The 20,991-nt window shown below is 39.1% G+C and overlaps 2 protein-coding genes across 4 annotated transcripts in view; one reads left to right on the top strand and one right to left on the bottom strand.

Moving 5' to 3' along the window:
* The window catches only part of LOC133653171 (ubiquitin carboxyl-terminal hydrolase BAP1-like), a 37,285-nt gene extending 27,981 nt beyond the window's left edge, over positions 1–9,304 (bottom strand). The window contains exons 1-5 of the mRNA XM_062052247.1: positions 9,103–9,304; positions 8,796–8,825; positions 8,659–8,713; positions 2,772–2,904; positions 1,448–1,567 (exon numbers count right to left, since the gene is read on the bottom strand). Of these exons, the coding sequence (XP_061908231.1) occupies positions 1,448–1,567; positions 2,772–2,904; positions 8,659–8,713; positions 8,796–8,825; positions 9,103–9,139 (375 nt within the window). The 5' untranslated portion in view covers positions 9,140–9,304. The remainder of the gene's footprint in view (positions 1–1,447; positions 1,568–2,771; positions 2,905–8,658; positions 8,714–8,795; positions 8,826–9,102) is intronic.
* Positions 9,305–10,039: 735 nt separating this feature from the next.
* The window catches only part of LOC133647072 (helicase ARIP4-like), a 44,881-nt gene continuing 33,929 nt past the window's right edge, over positions 10,040–20,991 (top strand). Inside the window, exons 1-7 of one of the 3 annotated variants that reach the window (XM_062043158.1) lie at positions 10,040–10,209; positions 10,864–11,051; positions 11,360–11,660; positions 14,384–14,520; positions 14,607–14,747; positions 17,763–17,995; positions 18,054–18,236. In XM_062043158.1, the coding sequence (XP_061899142.1) occupies positions 10,916–11,051; positions 11,360–11,660; positions 14,384–14,520; positions 14,607–14,747; positions 17,763–17,995; positions 18,054–18,236 (1,131 nt within the window). In that variant the 5' untranslated portion in view covers positions 10,040–10,209; positions 10,864–10,915. Of the gene's footprint in view, positions 10,210–10,252; positions 10,366–10,863; positions 11,052–11,359; positions 11,661–14,383; positions 14,521–14,603; positions 14,748–17,762; positions 17,996–18,053; positions 18,237–20,991 lie in introns of those variants that run through there. The other 2 variants (XM_062043139.1, XM_062043148.1) reach the window with 2 other exon arrangements.

The following is a 20,991-nucleotide window of genomic DNA, read 5'->3' as shown; positions in this document are numbered from 1 at the left end:
CCCTCTTCTTCCCGCACTCAGACACACACACAGCGCGGCAGCTCCTCCGTGTGACACAAGAGATTCAGAAGAACGACACCATAGTGCTGCCACAAAACACACTCAGATCTTCTGTTTCAAGCCAATACTACATAAAAAGTAACGTAAAATAACGCAGTAACGCATCATGTAGTAACGGTAACTGAGTTACTGAATATAAAAAACAATGCGTTAGATTACTAGTTACCGCCGAAACTAACGGCGTTACAGTAACGCGTTACTTTGTAACGCGTTAGTCCCAACACTGTTAATAACATATTTTTCCTATATTATATTGTTTTTCTGTATTTTTCAATATTTGCTGCTCATTGTAAAAGGGAACACAGGCTACACTATATTCTGCCCTCCCTGAATGTTGCAATTTAGTTTGCCAAATATGTAAACAGTTCTTTGATTTAAAGATGAAAAATAACTTCAGGTGGTTTATTGATATTCTCAACTAAAACTAAGCACACTAAGGAAGTATTGTAGGACATATATGCACATACATGTAGGAATCACCATAAATTAATAATATAATTTGAAATGAACTGAAAAAAAGCAATACAATTATACAGGACGAATGTTGGCTCTAATGCCGCTAGCTTAATTCTAACATACAATGGACCAGCTCATTGACAGGCTAACCCAAAATGGTATGGCCAATCGCAGGGCAAGAAAAGACAAGCAATCATTCACACTTTAGTCTCCAATTAACCTATTATGCAAATTTTTGGAATGTGGGAGGAAGCCACAGTACCACAACAAAAACTACACACACACACAAAGGGACAACATGCACATTCCCCACACAGACACATCCAACTGGAGGTTCGAATTAAGACGCAGACAGCGTTAAGTTAGATGTTATTGTCGGTAGTAATGTAAAAAAAAAATACGGGTGGTCTTCACAGGCTTGAAAAAATGCATTAATTAACTTGAAATACCTTTCTCTTCAACTTTCTCTACTTAATTTTAGCGGGTGTCAACTCAATTTTTTTATGATATTTGAGATGTTTTTCAAATGTAATTAGTATGTGAATAACAGACTACAGTATATCCATCGTTTTTAATTTTCCTGAGGGAACTCTCCTGAAGGAATCAATAAAGTACTATCTATCTATTTATCTATTCACATTACCGGTACTTGATTTTTTTTTTTTATGTAAAAAAAAAAGTTTTTCATGTACAATAAAAAAAGAAGGTGTGGCGGCCTATATCTTAAATGATTGTGGCAGTGCACCACAATCATTTACATGTAGGGGGAACCCTGAACATTATGACATCATTGACCGCCACAACTACGAATGCCTCAGATACATTCCAGTCCTGTGGGAAACACTGCATTATCACAAAGTATGACACTCTGATGACACAAGACACAGTGGGGAAACTATGTACGTTACTGCTTATGTCTAAAAAATGTTACCTCCGGACTGAAGCCTTTTGTGAAAGCTTTCATGCGGCTGAGGGTGTTGCCCAGCTCCACACCGCTGCAGTTCAGAAGCACGCTCAGCAAGGCATGAGTGGCGCATGAATTTGGTATCAGCTAGGGAAGAAGAAAAAAATTAGAACATTCACATATTACACATCACTAAAAGATGCTGTAGCCCAGGGGTCACCAACGCGGTGCCCGCGGGCACCAGGTAGCCCTTAAGGACTAGATGAGTAGCCCGCCGGCCTGTTCTAAAAATAGCTCAAATAGCAGCACTTACCATTGAGCTGCCTCTATTTTTTAAATTTTATTTATTTACTAGCAAGCTGGTCTCGCTTTGCCCGACATTTTTAATTCTAAGAGAGACAAAACTCAAATAGATTTTGAAAATCCAAGAAAATATTTTAAAGACTTGGTCTTCACTTGTTTAAATAAATTCATTATTTTTTTTACTTTGCTTCTTATAACTTTCAGAAAGACAATTTTAGAGAAAAAATACAACCTAAAAAATGATTTTAGGATTTTTAAACACATATACCTTTTTACCTTTTAAATTCCTTCCTTTTCTTTCCTGACAATTTAAATCAATGTTCAAGTAAATTTTTTATTTTTTTATTGTAAAGAATAATAAATACATTTTAATTTAATTCTTCATTTTAGCTTTTTGTTTTTTCGACGAAGAATATTTGTGAAATATTTCTTCAAACGTATTATGATTAAAATTCAAAAAAAATATTCTGGCAAATCTAGAAAATCTGTAGAATAAAATGTAAATCTTATTTCAAAGTCTTTTGAATTTCTTTTAAAATTTTAGTTCTGGAAAATCTAGAAGAAATAATGATTTGTCTTTGTTAGAAATATAGCTTGGTCCAATTTGTTATATACTCTAACAAAGTGTAGATTGGATTTTAACCTATTTAAAACATGTCATCAAAATTCTAAAATTAATCTTAATCAGGAAAAATTACTAATGATGTTCCATAAATTCTTTTTTTAAGTTTTTCTCTTCTTTTTTTCGGTTGAATTTTGAATTTTAAAGAGTCGAGATTGAAGATAAACTATGTTTAAAAATCTAATTGTCATTTTTTTCGTATTTTTTCCTCTTTTAAACCGTTCAATTAAGTGTAAATATCATTAATTATTAATAATAACATAGAGTTAAAGGTAAATTGAGCAAATTGGCTATTTCTGGCAATTTATTTAAGTGTGTATCAAACTGGTAGCCCTTCGCATTAATCAGTACCCAAGAAGTAGCTCTTGGTTTCAAAACGGTTGGTGACCCCTGCTGTAGCCTTTCAGCAAATATTAGATGCTTTACCTGATGTGCAAAGAACATATCGTTAACTATCTCTTCATCGATGACAGAGGTTTCATCAACCAAAGTGTTAACTTTCCTCCTGGATCGACGCTCCTCAATCCACTTGAACAGGAAGATGAAGCCATAGACTGGGCTGGAAATAAAAATGATGCTATTATATGGGGGGCCGTTAGGGACATTATACAGAATTTCCTCTTAGAAACACTACTGAAATGCTCTCACAAACTGAACAATTATTCTCTCACACACACACTTCTGAAATCCTCTTACACACACTACTAAAATCATCTCATACACTACTAAAAATGTTCGTCTCATACACACTACTAAAAATTTGTGTCTCATACACATTACTGAAATTCTCTCCTACACACTACTGAAATCCTTTCACACACACTACTGAAAACCTTTCACACACAAAACTGAAAACCTTTCACACAAAATACTGAAAGGTTTTTCTCTCATACACACTACTGAAAAGCTTTCACACACACACTGAATTTTTTTCTCTCATACGCACTACTGAAATCCTCTCATACACGCTACTGAAATCCTCTCATACACACTACTAAAATGTTTTGTCTCATACACACTACTGAAATCCTGTCATACACACTACTGAAAACCTTTCACACACACTATTGAAATGTATTTCTCTCATACATATAATATATCGTAAGTAAAATGGTTTAGTGAAGGACCAAGGATGTCTGGAACCTGGCTGCTCATCATTGGTCATCATAAATCGAAAATTAATACCTGCCACCCGGATATGTGCGTACAGATAAAGACTGCCCGCCACCCAAAAATGTTTGTGCCGAATCCGCCGATTAAGATTGCCCGGCAATATGTGCGTGACGCAGGGAGACAAGATTGACTGACAAGATTTCAGGAGTGTGTATGAGAGAATTTCAGTAGTGTGTTAGAGGATTTTAGTAGTGTGCATAAGAGGATTTCAGTAGTGTGTATGAGAGAATTTCAGTAGTGTGTTAGAGGATTTTAGTAGTGTGCATAAGAGGATTTCAGTAGTGTGCATAAGAGGATTTCAGTAGTGTGTGTGAGAGAATTCCAGCAATGTGTATGAGAGCGTTTTAGTAAAGTGTATGAGAGCATTTCAGTAGCGTGTATGAGAGTGTTTCAGTAGTGTGTGTGTGGGAGGAAAAAAAGTTCAGTTGTATGTCTGAGTGTTTCAGTAGTGTGTGTAGAACAAAACAATTCAGTCGTGTGTATAAGAGTGTTTTAGTAGTGTGTGTGAGAGAAAAACATTTCAGTTGTTTATGTGAGAGCATTTCTGTAGTGTATGTAAGAGGTAATTCTGAATAAAGTCCCCAAAAACCCCTCATACAATTGTGCATACTTTTGTATACTTTAAATAAAATGGAATTAATCATATTTAATTAGAAACAGGGATATATAGAGAACAAATGCTATTTCCAAACTATGAAGACTCATTATACATAAATAACAAAATGTTTACACCTTAATAATTATTTGAAATGCCTGAGAAAATGGACATGAAATTGTAGCTCTCTTTGACCACATGGTCATGTATCATGAAGTATATTGTACAACACAGTAAATGTAGCAATCACAGCAAGCTTCTGAGCTGGCTTTGGTGAATGTGATACTTTCTTAGTAAACAACAATGCTGCACACGCGAAGACACATGACGTTCTCACCGAAAGTGGTGTAGCGCAACCAGTATTTTAAAGCGCATGCAGAGGTAGATAAAGCTTCAAGTAAAACTTCAAATTAACCCACTTACATTCTGTGGGGTTAATAAAATACTTTTATAGACACGCACTCGGCAACTATAGAAGACTTTAATTGGAGCATCTACAGTATTATTTCCACTAGAGGTGTCGCAATACAAATTTTTTACTTCTGATACGATACCAATGTTGGAGCTTTAAGTATTGGCCAATATCGATATTAAGCCAATTTGATATCAGCACGAAACATGGTACAAATGCGGACATGCATGATGCAGACGTGTTTATTACTGGATACGTTCTAATATGCTTCTGCCTTGAAAACTCTGTATGTGTAAGTAATCTTCAAAGATAATTATTTGATACTTGTTTATATAGACAAATGTAGAATTTTAGACTGCAATATCGTTCAATTAAGGAAACTTATTATGCATGTCTAGCTCAGTGTTTTTCAACCACTGTGCCACGGCACACTAGTGTGCCATGAGATACAGTTGGTGTGCCGTGGGAGATTATCTAATTTCACCTACAAACCCCGTTTCCATATGAGTTGGGAAATTGTGTTGGATGTAAATATAAACGGAATACAATGATTTGCAAATCCTTTTCAACCCATATTCAATTGAATGCACTACAAAGACAAGATATTTGATGTTCAAACTCATAAACTAGAATTTTTTTTTTTGCAAATAATAATTAACTTAGAATTTCATGGCTGCAACACGTGCCAAAGTAGTTAGGAAAGGGCGTGTTCACCACTGTGTTACATAGCCTTTCCTTTTAACAACACTCAGTAAATGTTTGGGAACTGAGGAGACCAATTTTTGAAGCTTTTCAGATGGAATTCTTTCCCATTCTTGCTTGATGTACAGCTTAAGTTGTTCAACAGTCCGGGGGTCTCCGTTGTGGTATTTTAGGCTTCATAATGCATCACACATTTTCAATGGGAGACAGGTCTGGACTACAGGCAGGCCAGTCTAGTACCCGCACTCTTTTACTATTAAGCCACGTTGATGTAACACGTGGCTTGGCATTGTCTTGCTGAAATAAGCAGGGGCGTCCATGGTAACGTTGCTTTGATGGCAACATATGATGCTCCAAAACCTGTATGTACCTTTCAGCATTAATGGCGCCTTCACAGATGTGTAAGTTACCCATGTCTTGGGCACTAATACACCCCCATACCATCACAGATGCTGGCTTTTCAACTTTGCGCCTATAACAATCCGAATGGTTCTTTTCCTCTTTGGTCCGGAGGACACGACGTCCACAGTTTCCAAAAACAATTTGAAACGTGGACTCGTCAGACCACAGAACACTTTTCCACTTTGTATCAGTCCATCTTAGATGAGCTCAGGCCCAGCGAAGCCGACGGCGTTTCTGGGTGTTGTTGATAAACGGTTTTCGCCTTGCATAGGAGAGTTTTAACTTGCACTTACAGATGTAGCGACCAACTGTAGTTACTGACAGTGGGTTTCTGAAGTGTTCCTGAGCCCATTTGGTGATATCCTTTACACACTGATGTCGCTTGTTGATGCAGTACAGCCTGAGGGATCGAAGGTCACAGGCTTAGCTGCTTACATGCAGTGATTTCTCCAGATGCTCTGAACCCTTTGATGATATTATGGACCGTAGATGGTGAAATCCCTAAATTCCTTGCAATAGCTGGTTGAGAAAGGTTTTTCTTAAACTGTTCAACAATTTGCTCACGCATTTGTTGACAAAGTGGTGACCCTCACCCCATCCTTGTTTGTGAATGACTGAGCATTTCATGGAATCTACTTTTATACCCAATCATGGCACCCACCTGTTCCCAATTTGTCTGTTCACCTGTGGGATGTTCCAAATAAGTGTTTGATGAGCATTCCTCAACTTTCTCAGTATTTATTGCCACCTTTCCCAACTTCTTTGTCACGTGTTGCTGGCATCAAATTCTAAAGTTAATGATTATTTGCCAAAAAAAAATGTTTATCAGTTTGAACATCAAATATGTTGTCTTTGTAGCATATTCAATTGAATATGGGTTGAAAAGGATTTGCAAATCATTGTATTCCGTTTGTATTTACATCTAACACAATTTCCCAACTCATATGGAAACGGGGTTTTTATTTGGGCTAAAAATATTTTTTGCAAACCAGTAATTATAGTCTGCAGATGATGTGTTGTCGTTGAGTGTCGGTGCTGTCTAGAGCTCGGCAGAATAACCGTGTTATACTCTTCCGTATCAGTAGGTGGCAGCCGATAGCTAATTGCTTTGTAGATGTCGGGAACAGCGGTAGGCAGCGTGGAGGTAAAAAGGTGTCTAATGCTTAAACCAAAAACAAACAAAAGGTGAGTGCTCCTAAGAAAAGGCATTGAAGCTTAGGGAAGACTATGCAGAACGAAACTAAAACCTAACTGGCTACAAAGTAAACAAAAACAGAATGTTAGACGACAGCAAAAACTTACTGTGGAGCAAAGACGGCGTCTACAATGTACATCTGAACATGACATGACAATGAACAATGTTCCCACAAAGAACGATAAAAACAACTGAAATATTCTTAAATGCTAAAACAAAGTAGATGCGGGAAATATCGCTCAAAGGAAGACATGAAACTGCTACAGGAAAATACCAAAAAAAGAGAAAAAGCCACCAAAATAGGAGCGCAAGACCAAAACTAAAACACTACACACAGGAAAACAGCAAAAAAACTCCAAATACAAATGGTGTGGTGTGACAGATCGTGACAGTACACCTACTTTTAGACAAGAGCTATATTGATGCAAGATTGGTTATGGTTTAAAGTCATACCCAACAATTGCGACAACAACTTTTTACTGTCAACTAAGTTTCGTTTTTTTAATGATTTCTGCTGGCGGTGTGCCTCCAGATTTTTCTACGCAAAAAATGTGCCTTGGCTCAAAAAAGGTTGAAAAACACTGGTCTAGCTAATGTGTTATTGTGTGCTTAGCTGGTGTGTAGCTTCTAGCTCCGAGAAGCCTGTAGTCTACCATGTTTACCTTTTGTAAATTGCCTAAAAGACAAGAAAATACCAATCTTCGGACATTTAGATGTTAACTGACTGTCCCGTGACTGTGTGGGTTCCCTCCGGGTACTCCGGCTTCCTCCCACCTCCAAAGACATGCACCTGGGGATAGGTTGATTGGCAACACTAAATTGGCCCTAGTGTGTGAATGTGAGTGTGAATGTTGTCTGTCTATCTGTGTTGGCCCTGTGATGAGGTGGCGACTTGTCCGAGGTGTACCACACACAGTAACTAGGGCCCCGCGGCCCAAGGCAAACGTGGCAGGGGATCTCGGAGCTGCAGTGGTCCCCAGAGGTGTGATGCGCAGGCCCACATTGTGTACACGCCCTGGCATCACCCAACCACTGCCCTGCTGCCTTGTGGGTTAGTCTGGGAAGACAAAAGGCTAGGGGAGCACACCCTGAGAGAAAAGCAAGTGCTGGTAGGCGCACCATAGGCGGTCCTCCGACAGACCGGAGCTCCGGCAGCCTCCTGCAGCTGTGAGGAGGTGCCGGTCATCCTGGGTTTCCCTTTCCACCGGATACAGCTCCCCACAGTGAAGAAGTGACGTTTGAGTCTGCGCATCTCCCTAGTCGAAAAAGACCTCAACAGCAGAATGGGCAGATGATGGTTGCATAGAAGCTCCACAACGGTCACGAAGGCGGAAGAAAGCTGCAGCAAAGATGGGCCCCCAACTGCCTTGGTCTCCATGCCATTGGACCCTGGCCTTCTCTTTGCCAAGGACAGTGTGGTGGCTGTCTGTGCACCAGTCTCCCCACTTTAAAAGTTTCCACGCACAGGCGTTCTCCTGAAGGCAATACCACCAACAGGAGGACAATCATACTCGTTTCGAGTGATTGCCGACGACGACCCCGCCTTTCGCCCGAAGCAGCTGAGATAGGCTCCAGCACCCCCTCGCGACCCCGAACGGGACAAGCGGTAGCAAATGGATGGATGGATGGATGGCTGTCCAGCTTTGAACAAGTAAACACGCGGCAGGACTGCTTGTGTCTGAGCTCAAATCAATATGAACCGATATTTGTTGGGGGGTTTTGCTGGTATTGCACCACTATCACCCTATTTTTTACGTTCCTTTGGACATAAATCCCACCTGTCAGAAAGTTTTCAACTATTGCAAATTTTTCTCAGCAGATGTGTTAGCAGTACCTTTGACACTTGCTTTGAAGGTCGTATATTTCTTCCACCTGCACACCTTTGATACCTGCAAGAAATAATGTTTTACCTTTGCAAGAACAGGCGCCAATTGTGCCTATTCTCATAAGGTACAAAAAATAACTACTCACCAAAATCTTCAACCAGCAAAGAGAACAATCCTGTAAACGGGTGTAATAAAATAGATAGCAATATTTTATTACGGTTGAGGTAGCATAAAATCAGTTGTATTCATATTTATATTTTAATAGAAGACAATGTCGCATTGTGAATGTGCATGATCCATAGCACGTCAAAGAAAGGTAGCAGATATGCATTCTTAAGAACAAAATTATTTGCGCAATGATTTGGTCTTGATTAACGGTTGTTGTTATGGGACAGAGTTTAAATTGACGTGTGTACTAATATCTGATAAAACAATATCGAAAAAAATCTTACCTGGGTCGCTCTCTAGCTCCAGCCACCCTTTGTTCATTTTTGATTTTTCACACACACAACTAACATTTAGGATGTTTTCTTGCCCATGTCCACACACTAAGTAGAAGTAGTATTCTTACACGGATCATCCATTGACGAAACAACTGAGAGGAGCAGAAGATAAACACAAAAGACGAGAATTGGACGCCTACAATTTACGTCATCAGACATCGACGGGTGGCCTCAAACAAAAACATATTTACTTACATCTTTATGGAGTCCGAAGAGACGAAAACGACGTAATATAAACACTGGCACTGTTTATGGTAAATCTGTGTTTAATTTGATGTGTATATCAACAATAAAACAAATTAATCAGGAAATGTTTTTCTTTAGTGGGATTCCTGCACCCGGAACATTAGTTGTTTTTAATTTTATTGAACAACAACATACATTTATAATTCACACAAAAGTCAAGGCACTTTCAACTCCAAGGAAAGCAAACAAAAGCAAATACAGATAGAGTATTAAATATTAATAAATAATAATAATAAAAAATATGGAAGAAAAAATAACAAAAACAAAAAAGACAAAAAGGGCTAACTAAATCACTTTAAATGTTTTTAAAAAATATAACAATTTAAGGGCTTGTGTACTCTTAATCATTCTACACCCGGAACATTAATTATTTTTTAATTTATTTTTAATTTTTTTATTGAACAACAAACATACATTTATAATTCACACAAAAGTCAATGCACTTTCAACATAAAGGGAAAAAAACAAAAGCAAATACAAATAGAGTATTAAATATTAATACATAATAATAATACAAAATATGAAAAAAGGAAAAAAAAGACAAAATACAAAAAGGGCTAACTAAATCACTTTAAATGTTTTTAACCAAAAAAATAAATTTAAGAGCTTTTGTACTCTTAATCATTCTACACCCGGAACATTAGTTTGCATACAACAATCGGAGGAAGGTATTTACTGTAACACTGGAAACATTTGGAACTAAGAGACGATTATCTGTTTTATATTCATAGTCACCGTAATTATCGACTACTTGGCCGCAGTGTGTGTTCACATTGGTGCTTTGAACAGTGGGACGCATACGAACACACGGTATGTTGCTAAAATGTTGAAATAGGACCGCAATACTCGGCGCGTCTGGATAGCAGAGAACGTTAGCATAAATGTCATTTTGGACCAACGTTAGCTGCAGAGCGTAACACACACGCGATGATTGTTATCTTTCTGTCATAACGAACAAAGAAAACGGTGGGTGAAGGAACGCTGTTTATCTGTCACAGTCCAGGGTAGATTGTTTACAGTAACTGCTTAAATAAAACACGATTCATTTGGAGGATTGAAAGGGACAAGCGGTAGAAAATGGATGGCGGTTATGTTTGTGTTTTGTAGCAAGCTAGCATGTTGTCTGATGCTTATGAGACCGAGAAACAATAGTAGTTAGACGATACGAGCTTGCGGGATGTTTGTTTCTTTTAATCAACTGTTATTAAAAGCATTGTCAGTTGCATATGCTGGGGATCGGTTTAAATGCATAATCTATTCAAACACAATCCTTAAAGATAAAATGTTTCAGAACTCAGCAATTCATTCATGATGATCTTAGTCGTGCAATATGAATTTTAACTTATTTACAATACAAAAACTATGAGAACACTCAATTCCTTCTTCCTTTGGTGGTAATGTTTCATAGATGAGCGGGCAGCCATTCTCTTCGATCAATTGACATTTTATTGTTGTCATTTTTAGGACAGCCGATGAAGGTGTGCAGGTAATACTTCAAAAAGCCCCGTAAGACGCCATGTCTGAAGAGGCCTTTTCAGAGAGTGACCTGGAGCCAAGCCTCAACAGCGATGAGGAAAACGATGAAGAGGAGGAGGACAATAAAGACACGGAGGAGGATGAGGATGAAAACTGTGGCGATGATGAGGATGATGGTGAGTGTTTCTCACTCTTATGTTCTCTGGGGTTGCATGAATGGAAGCCGAGAGTGTGGCCTGCTCAATTGTACTTCAAAGTTTGGCACATTATAGGTTGGGCCCTCCCATACTTGCTGAAAAAAATGATTTTAGTATATTTTCTGCTTTCGTTGTTGGAGCTTAAAATCCAGGTTGCCTTTAAACATACCTCGAGTTGTCTGTAGCAGGTTTGAAAAATATTTGTCAAGTTGCTGGCCACAAATTTTCTCTCAGGCACTGTGATAATGACTAACAGGAAACTAAAATGGTGTTTCCTCTCTCAAAAGACCAACCCGGCAGTGCTCAGAGCTGGCATGAAAAAGCTCAAGAAAGCCGGGACTCCGCTTCATCGACCTCTGGAGAGCCTTCCTCTGAGCCCTCGTCGGGCACCGCATCCCAGCCGTCCTCTAGGGCTCCCTCGAGGCCGGCCTCCCGGTCGCAGCTTCCAGCCAGCCCTGGCAAATCCAGCCAGAGCAAACCACCTTCCAGGAAGTCAAAGAAGCACAAAGTTTCCAAATCAACCAAATCCTCCAAGCCTCCAAAACACTCCAAACCTTCCATGCCTGTAAACATGAGGAAAAATATCAGGTGGGTGTAACTTTAAAAAAAAAAAAAAAAAATCCAATTAAATGCATGCAATAGCCTTTGCTGCCCGTTGAGAAGAGCAAACCTTGCTTTCATGTCAGTTGCCAAAAGTCTCTTATAGGGCTGGTCCGATTAAACGATATCAATATATATATCGCGATAGACACAATCGATATAAACATTAAATACGTTCGATAAAACATTCAATATATATTTATATTTTTTAGTCAGAAGAAAACAGAAATTATGAAGCAAGATTCTTTGCATGAAGTCACTTGCACTCTGGGAACTTAGAAAACTGGAAACCTGAAGTGTCAAAGCAATGGAAGGGACAGGCTAACAGACAATCATGTAACAGTATCAACTACCGAGATTGGTTGCGCCGTCTTTCCGTCTCTCTGTGGCAGTGTCAATTCTCTGCATGGAGTGAGTACAGAAACTGTGATTCCTGATATATCAACTCAATAATAGAAACTTGTCTTTAGTTTTTTTTGTTTGAATGCAGATGGTGCGGAAACATCCTGACAATTCCAATTTGTCGGTTTAATGAGTAGCTTTCAAACTACTTTTTGTAGTGTTCAGTAGTGTATACCAGGAGTGTCAAACTCATTTTAGCTCAGGGGCCGCATGGAGGAAAATCTGTGCAAACGCGGCCGGACTATTAAAAACATGGCATTAAAACAAAAAAATAAACACGACTTCAGAATGTTTCCTTTGTCTTACTTTGGCCAAAATTAGAACAAACACATTCTGATAATATTACAATAAAAATATAGAAAAAAGCGGTAAAGTTTAGATCCATTAAGGAAAGAAGAAAGTGAATGAATGTTTATAACTGAATACATTTACATATGCATAAAAATGTGTTTTCTTTTGTAATATTTTTTAAATGAATTAAGTAAGGTTTATGACAACTTTTTTCCAAAACACAATATAGAATGTGAGATATAACAGGATAATTTATCATTGGTTTTCAAAACGGTTACAAAAAAGTGGGACCCCAAAGATTTATTGTGGGGCCCCATTTTTATGACATAATGGGGTCCCTGGTGGAGTATTGGTACAGCAGCAGGCGGCTGTGGCCTGCGGGCTGGTTCTAATACTAATCAAATATCATCCCGGAGGCCATAGATCATTCATTCGCGGGCTGGATCTGGCTCGCGGGCCTTGACTTTGACACATACTGCCATCTATTGTCTCAAAACTGAAACTAACTTCAAAGCGACTGCATTTATTGTACCACTTTAGCTGCGCTCATTCAACCTGGCTACCAGACACCTTCTCCACTGATAAATAGCACCCTTGGTAAGTTGGAAATTGCATTACTGTATTTATTGGCAGGCTTAAATAAATAATAAAAAATCAATAATTATCTTATCAATTATTATTTAAAAAAAACTATTTTGTGATACAGTTTTCAGCCACATCGCCCAGCCCTTGTCTTTTCACTAGATGTGTTGCTTCTTTTGAAAAACAACATCTAGAGGGGTCTGATTACTTACTAAAAATAGCAACAAAGTCTCTAAGTTGGTAACACTGATCCCTGCTGCTCCGTTTTATTTTAATTTTCTGGCAGATATGGTGCGTTTATGATGGGTTTTTAGCGAGGGCGACCAAACATGTAGCGCCATAGGTTGCTGGTGACCGGGAGAGTGAGGAAGAAGTGTTGGCCATCATGCTAACTAACGACAGTACAGCATTAGTCTTTAAGTAATTAAAATTGCCATCATTGAGAAAGTAAATTGCATTTCTTTAGTACTACTGCACACTTAATAAGACAAAAGTACATGACAACACAACCTGTCACAATCACCACATCATAATGATGATGACTTATAACTGACTGTGGTAGACCATTTAACACTTTGACTATTAATGATAATCATTGAATATCTTATTTATTAATTCATTATTAATGTCGTGTAAAAATAATCTGCCCTTTTGTAGAAATTGATAACTCAGACACTCAATCAAAATGGAGCATTTCTGACACAGCTTTTATACTACATCTCTATCTGTTGTGCAGAGCTGTCTGTCTTCCATTAAGAATTTTCATAGTCAAGTCTAATTCGTTAGATCTTGTACCTAGTCAATGATCAGTCAGACATTTTTTTTTATGACAGCATATATGCTAGTAAGAGCACAGCTAATGGGGATTACACCTGAAAAAGGCTAGAAAACCTTCAGTTAGACCAATAAACCTGGCAGAGATTGAATAGTTTAGTGAGGTCCTCAAGGTTTCCGTAGATTTAACAATCGCAAAGACCATTACCGTTGCCAGAGGGGAACAGTGATGGAGGCTTGCTGCCTACGCAAACTGGTGAAAGCTACACGCCGGTCCAATTTTCTGCGAGTACCACCAGGGCAGACTGGGGGGTCCGGTGGGTTCTGTAGCCCAGCGTGCTGTGTTTCCGGCAAGGAATTTGGGTCTGGCAGCAGCGAGTCCCGACGGGCCCCGCGTCCCCGGTCTCGAAGCATTCTTAACACAACTGCCGTATGCGAGGGCCCTCTGGTACTCAACTCGCCTGCCTCCAACGAAGGGAGGAGGAGGGTTCGGCGTTCGACGATTCGACTGTGAGGTTCATAGTCGAATCAGACTCCTCTGAATCGAATAATCGGCTATTCTCAGACACCCCTAAAATTGGGCATATGTTCTTACTGTTTTGACCGAAAGTGCACATTTGTTACAATTTTGTTTGCCACTAACTTGACTTTTGTATTCACAGGAAGGTGCTGAAAGATGACCAGCTGGAGGCTGGAACCAAAGCTGCTCAACAAGAGGAGATGGAGAGGCGCAAGCGTCTGGAGCAGCAGAGAAAAGACTTCCCGACGCCAGCGCCAACTTTACCAGATTCCCAATTAGGTTCATGGTCACTTTACCTTTATCAAATATCTGTGCGGGGTCAGGACTTGGACTTACATCTCTGATTTCCGTCTTTCCAACAGTAGACCCTGCTTCCATTTTAGAAGCGGTGTCCCAACTGGTCCCCGACCTCCTGGGCAAGGACGATGTGATCTGCCTGGACAGCAGCGGCGATGAAGATGAAAACATGGAATCTAATCTACCAGATTTAGATGCTATTCAAGATGGTAATATACTGTATATAATAACTCTGTGAGCATGTTTTCACTGTATTTCCTATAATTGTGGTTGCCACTCTAATAGACGACTTTCCCCAATTAATCCACCCGTCCCGCTAATGCAGACATGGGCAAAATACGGTCCGTTAAGATTTTCAATCCGTTTGCAAATCGTTTTTTTAGACCTTTGACATTGAAGCTCTAGCTGCCATTATGATGTGCAGTTGTGTTTTCAAATTACAGTAAGTCTTGAACTGTAAAAAGTATTTCAATGGTTGGAATCTGCGCTTCTGAGTGATTCACGGGTTATTACGGTAATTTATGTCGCAGCAGCTCCAAGAAGTATAGGCGGGGTTTGTTTCCAGATCTGCCAGCCATCCGCGGAAGCAAATTTTAAGAACAAAGTTCTGCTGAAAAGAGGTATTATAGTAGATTGTAGGTGTTGTTACCCATGTTTGTTGCCTTTTTGTTGCGTTTTGCTTGATTGTAAAATATTTCAATCGAGGAGATCGTCTGAGTATGTTCATAATAATAGCAGTGTGTTTAAAAAGGCGAGTAAACCTTAAAATTATTCATATAAATTGTATTTTAAAGGCCTACTGAAATGAATTTTTTTTATTTAAACGGGGATAGCAGATCCATTCTATGTGTCATACTTGATCATTTCGCGATATTGCCATATTTTTGCTGAAAGGATTTAGTATAGAACAACGACGATAAAGTTCGCAACTTTTGGTCTCTGATAAAAAAAAGCCTTGCCCCTACCAGAAGTAGCGTGACGACACCAGAGGAAGGACTGCTCATATGTTCCTATTGTTTACACCAGCAGCGAGAGAGATTCGGACTGAGAAAGCGACGATTACCCCATTAATTTGAGCGAGGATGAAAGATTCGTGGATGAGGAACGTTAGAGTGAAGGACTAGAATGCAGTGCAAGACATATCTTTTTTCGCTCTGACCGTAACTTAGGTACAATCTGGCTCATTGGATTCCACACTCTCTCCTTTTTCTATTGTGGATCACTGATTTGTATTTTAAACCACCTCGGATACTATATCCTGTTGAAAATGAGAGTCGAGAACGCGAAATGGACATTCACAGTGACTTTTCTCCACGACAATACATCGACGAAACACTTTAGCTACGGAGCTAACGTGATAGCATCGTGCTTAACTGCATATAGAAACAAAATAAATAAATCCCTGACTGGAAGGATAGACAGAAGATCAACAATACTATTAAACCAGGGACATGTAAATACACGGTTAATGCTTTCCAGCTTGGCGAAGCTTAAAAATGCTGTTGCTAACGACGCCATTGAAGCTAACTTCGTAACGGGACCTCACAGAGCTATGATAAAAACATTAGCGCTCCACCTACGCCAGCCAGCCCTCATCTGCTCATCAACACCCGTGCTTCCCTGCGTTCCAGCGATCAACGGAAGGACGAAGAACTTCACCACGATCATCCGTGCGGTCGGTGGCTAGCGTAGGCTAGCGCGTCTGCTATCCGAGTCAAAGTCTTCCTGGTTGTGTTGCTGTAGTGCGCCGCTAATACACCGATCCCACCTACAACTTTCTTCTTTGCAGTCTTCATTGTTCATTAAACAAATTGCAAAAGATTCACCAACACAGATGTCCAGAATACTGTGGAATTATGAGATGAAAACAGAGCTATTTTGTATTGTATTCAATGGGATACCGATACTTCTGTTTCACTGGTTACGTCACGCGCATACGTCATCATCCAAAGATATTTTCAACCGGAAGTTTAGCGGGAAATTTAAATTGCACTTCATAAGTTAACCCGGCCGTATTGGTATGTGTTGCAATGTTAAGATTTCATCATTGATATATAAACTATCAGACTGCGTGGTCGGTAGTAGTGGGTTTCAGTAGGCCTTTAATGAACGCAAATGCATTGGGGACGCTTCACATTCTATTTCAAAGCAAGAAAATTTGATAAAGTAATTTAATTTGATAAAATTGTACAGAAAATCAAGAAATATAATGTTCGAAAAATAGCAGCGTTGACATGTTTCTTTACAAACTCAAAAATGTACTGTATAAACTAAGATATGCTTGAAGATTCAACTTTCCTGACAATCATGAACTAATATTTAGTTGCATAACTACAGTTTCTGATAACTCCTTCACTTCTGTGGTACATGGAGTCGACCAACTTCTGGCACCGGTCAATAGGTATTGTTTTTCAAGGACAATCGCACAGCCAGCATGTGCAGCATCAGTTGTCTTGATCCTTAAATAAGGACCACCTGTTTGACAGCTTTTTCTTCACATAATCAATGACCTCACTAATTTTACTCTTTTTTTGAACACGCCCCTTTCAGTAAATGACTGTTTCACAGAACCAGCACCATGCACGTCAAGCCTGTTGTGTCTGTTGGTTTTCTATACCTTTACTAAACCTTCTAGAAACTTGCTTGCCTTGTAGAAGTTGAAATTCTAACAAAAAAAGTGGTTTATCTTGCTAGTGATGTGGGACTGCTATTGTTTTAAACACAACTGTATGTTGTTAATATTCAGTATTTTGTCGTTTATAGTTGATATTGTTGTATATAGTTTGTTGTCCTCTGTTTGTTGTCCATGTAGCATTCATACGAGCGACACCATCCTCACGTACATGTTTCGCTTTAAAGATGCTAGTTAAAATTTAATGTGCGCTGATCATAAGAAAGTTTGTCGCTGGAAGACTGGCTAATAACCTCAGCTTTATCTAAAATTCCGTTAGTTTGTTTTGAAGGGCACAGAGCACATCGTAACCATCATCCCACTGGCATGTGAAGTGATCACTGCCTGTGCAATGTGCGCCCTCTTCTGACGGTCAAAACAAACATTGTGATTAATCATTTTATCCATTTTATTATAAAGCGATAAAAACATTTTATATGTTAATATATGGATATATGAGGAAGTACAGGATATGCAGGATATATGAGGAAGTACAGGATATGCAGCACATGTTTTCCAAGCTCTTTACAGTCTTTACTTTATGATGACATAGATGTGATCGAGCTCAGCTCTGGGGACGAGAATGCCCTGCAGATAAGCAGCGAGTCGGGGGATGAGGATGAAGGTAGCACTGGCGGCACAGAGGAGAGCAGCGGAGCACACATCAACGATGCTCTGAACTTGCCTGATGCCCAGGGCCGCGTGCTAGTAAATATCAACCACCCTGCAGAGGAGAAGGACATTTATCTAGCTCCCCAGCTGGCCAGGGCCGTCAAACCTCACCAGGTATTTCCACCACGTGTCCTTTTCTCCGAAGCACCTGTTAAACTTCACGTTTTCCCAGGTTGGTGGGATCCGGTTTCTGTACGACAACTTGATCGAGTCCCTTGAGCGCTACAAGAGCAGCAGTGGTTTCGGTTGCATCCTCGCTCACAGCATGGGACTCGGCAAGACGCTGCAGGTCATTTCCTTCATTGACATCCTGCTGAGGAATACTGAAGCTCACACTGTCCTGGCAATTGTTCCTGTGAGTAATTTCTATTTGTTATTTGTGTACAAATGATCACACATTGCATGCATTCATTACCTTTACCAACGTCATATTTGGGTTGTGTGCTAATTTGTTTTATTTTTTCAAAGTTTTACAGATAACTTTCTTTTTCTCAAGACTGATACCCAGTAACTTATTTACAAAACCTAAAACAAATGATGTTGGCACGTTGTGTAATTCATAAACAAAAACAGAATACAATGATTTGCTAATCATGTTAAACTTGTAATCAATTGAATAGACTGCAAAGACAAGAAATGTAATGTTCGAACTGAGAAACGTAATTTTATTTGCATATAATCATAAACTTAGAATTTAATGGCAGCAACACATTGCAAAAAAGTTGGCACAGGGGCATTTTTACCACTGTGTTACATGGCCTTTCCTTTTAACAACACTCAGTAAACCTTTGGGAACTGAGGAGACCAATTTTTGAAGCTTTTCAGGTGGAATTATTTCCCATTCTTGCTTGATGTACAGCTTAAGTTGTTCAACAGTCCAGGGTCTCCGTTGTGGTATTTGACGCTTCATAATGCGCCACACATTTTCAATGGGAGACAGGTCTGGACTACAGGCAGGCCAGTCTAGTATCTGCACTCTTCTACTATGAAGCCACGTTGTTGTAACATATGTTGCTCCAAAGCCTGTATGTACCTTTCAGCATTAATGGTGCCTTCACAGATGTGTAATTTACCCATGCCTTGGGCATTAATACACCCCCATACCATCACAGATGCTGGCTTTTGAACTTTGCGCCTGGAACAATCCGGATGGGTTTTTTCCTCTTTGTTCCGGAGGACACGACGTCCACAGTTTCCAAAAACAATTTGAAATGTGGACTCGCCAGGCCACAGCACATTTTTCCACTTTGCATCAGTCCATTTTAGATGAGCTTGGGCCCAGCGAAGCTGGCAGCGTTTCTGGGTGTTGTTGATAAATGGCTTTCGCTTTGCATAGTAGAGTTTTAACTTGAACTTACAGACGTAGTGACAAACTGTAGTTACTGACAGGCTTTATTGTGGACTTGCAGGCTGATGCCCAAGTTGTTATACAGTATGTAATATGTGGCATGACTATTGGATTTAGATAAAGTTTTTTAGAGTCAAGAGTTGAGTTATTTAGAATGTATTTAAAATTCGACAGGGTGTAATGTATTCTATTCTGTTTTTTTTACTTGTTTAAAAAAATAGCTGTGAATCAATGATAATTCCTAGATCATTAAACTCCTGTACAACTTCAAGCACTATCTCATTTACATACACATCAGGAGTTATGTCAGCTTTGGCCTAGTTAGGAGAAAAAAAAACGTTTTTGACACATTAAGACTATGTTTACACTGCAGGCCAAAGTGGCTCAACACAGACTTTTTTGAGATCTGATTTTTTCCAGCTGACTGTTTACACTGCAAGTAAAATTAGATTTTTATCAGACTCCAGTGTAAACGCGCACAGGCCCCAATTTGGCCTCAATGTGGCCTCGACGTCACTTGCATGTGCACTTCGATAAAGTGAAAACAAAGGAAGTTGACCGTGAGGAAGTCACTACTACTAAAAAATAAAATGAAAGTTGCAACACCTTAAAAATTAGTGTTTTTTTACATGAAAGTAATCTAGTGTATGAATGGATGTCTTGGCTTCAGCTTATTCCTTTTTCGGTCATTCTTTTTCTTTTTTTGTGTGTATGTGTATGTATGTGATTATGTATAATCTGTGCTGTTAAATTGATCACACAAAATGGTTGATTATCTGACCGAAATAAACTCATTTCATTTCATGTATATAGTATAATATATTTGGGAGGGTTGTAATCTTTTTATGGATGTTAATTAGAGGAAACACGGATATCAGCGTGGTTCTACGGGAGCTTTTTTTCTCAAATCACTTGTAAACAAATGCTCCACAGCGTCAATTCTGTTTTTTCAACAATCGCTATTTCTTAGAAATCAAAATGTATATTCATATATTACATATAGCTTATTATTTGCGCACTATTGAAAAGTGATGCACTGAAAGGATGTTGTTATCAAATATCCATTTCGACTGGTTGATGTACCTCGTCCAAACACCTAATTTTTAGTCTACTGTATACCTGCATTATCCTTTCCATCCTTTCCATTTCCATCCTTTGTAACTGAGCTACTGTGTGGACCAATTTCCCTTATGGATCAATAAAGTTTGTCTAAGTCTAAGTCTAAAGCTGACGTAAAAATCACATTCAGGTCGCATTGCGTTTAGTCTGCAGTCACATTTGAACAGATCAGATTCCAATCCGATTCAGGACTACATCCTGATGTGGCCTAAATCTCATGCCAAAAAATCAGATTCGAAGCATTTTGGAGCGTTTGGACTGGCAAAAAAAATCTGATCTGTGTCACTTGAGGGGGAAATTATCAGATTTGGTGTGCAGTGTAAACTGGGCCTAAGATGCAGATGAGAAAGGTTCAAACAGTGTGACACTTGGAACATAGCTTCTGATAGATCATGTGCAGCTTGGCATTTAGTTTTTGCATGCATATACACAATAGCGCCATACATCTGAAGAGTTACGTTGGACAGACAGCTATTTGGCAGATCATTAAAGTACAGACAAACAATAATCTTCCCAAAACCGAAGTTTGTCGTACACCAAGGGTATTGTCAGAAGTTTTAGATGTAGTATTGTGTGGTCTAACACACGGTTTCCTCTGCACAATATACGATTCTATCAATGCTATTTTTCCTATCTACCGACA

Source organism: Entelurus aequoreus, linkage group LG01 (assembly GCF_033978785.1).
Source record: "Entelurus aequoreus isolate RoL-2023_Sb linkage group LG01, RoL_Eaeq_v1.1, whole genome shotgun sequence".
Taxonomy (NCBI): domain Eukaryota; kingdom Metazoa; phylum Chordata; class Actinopteri; order Syngnathiformes; family Syngnathidae; genus Entelurus; species Entelurus aequoreus.
The sequence above is the reverse complement of the archived record's forward strand: the minus strand, read 5'-3'. Positions and strand labels throughout refer to the sequence as shown.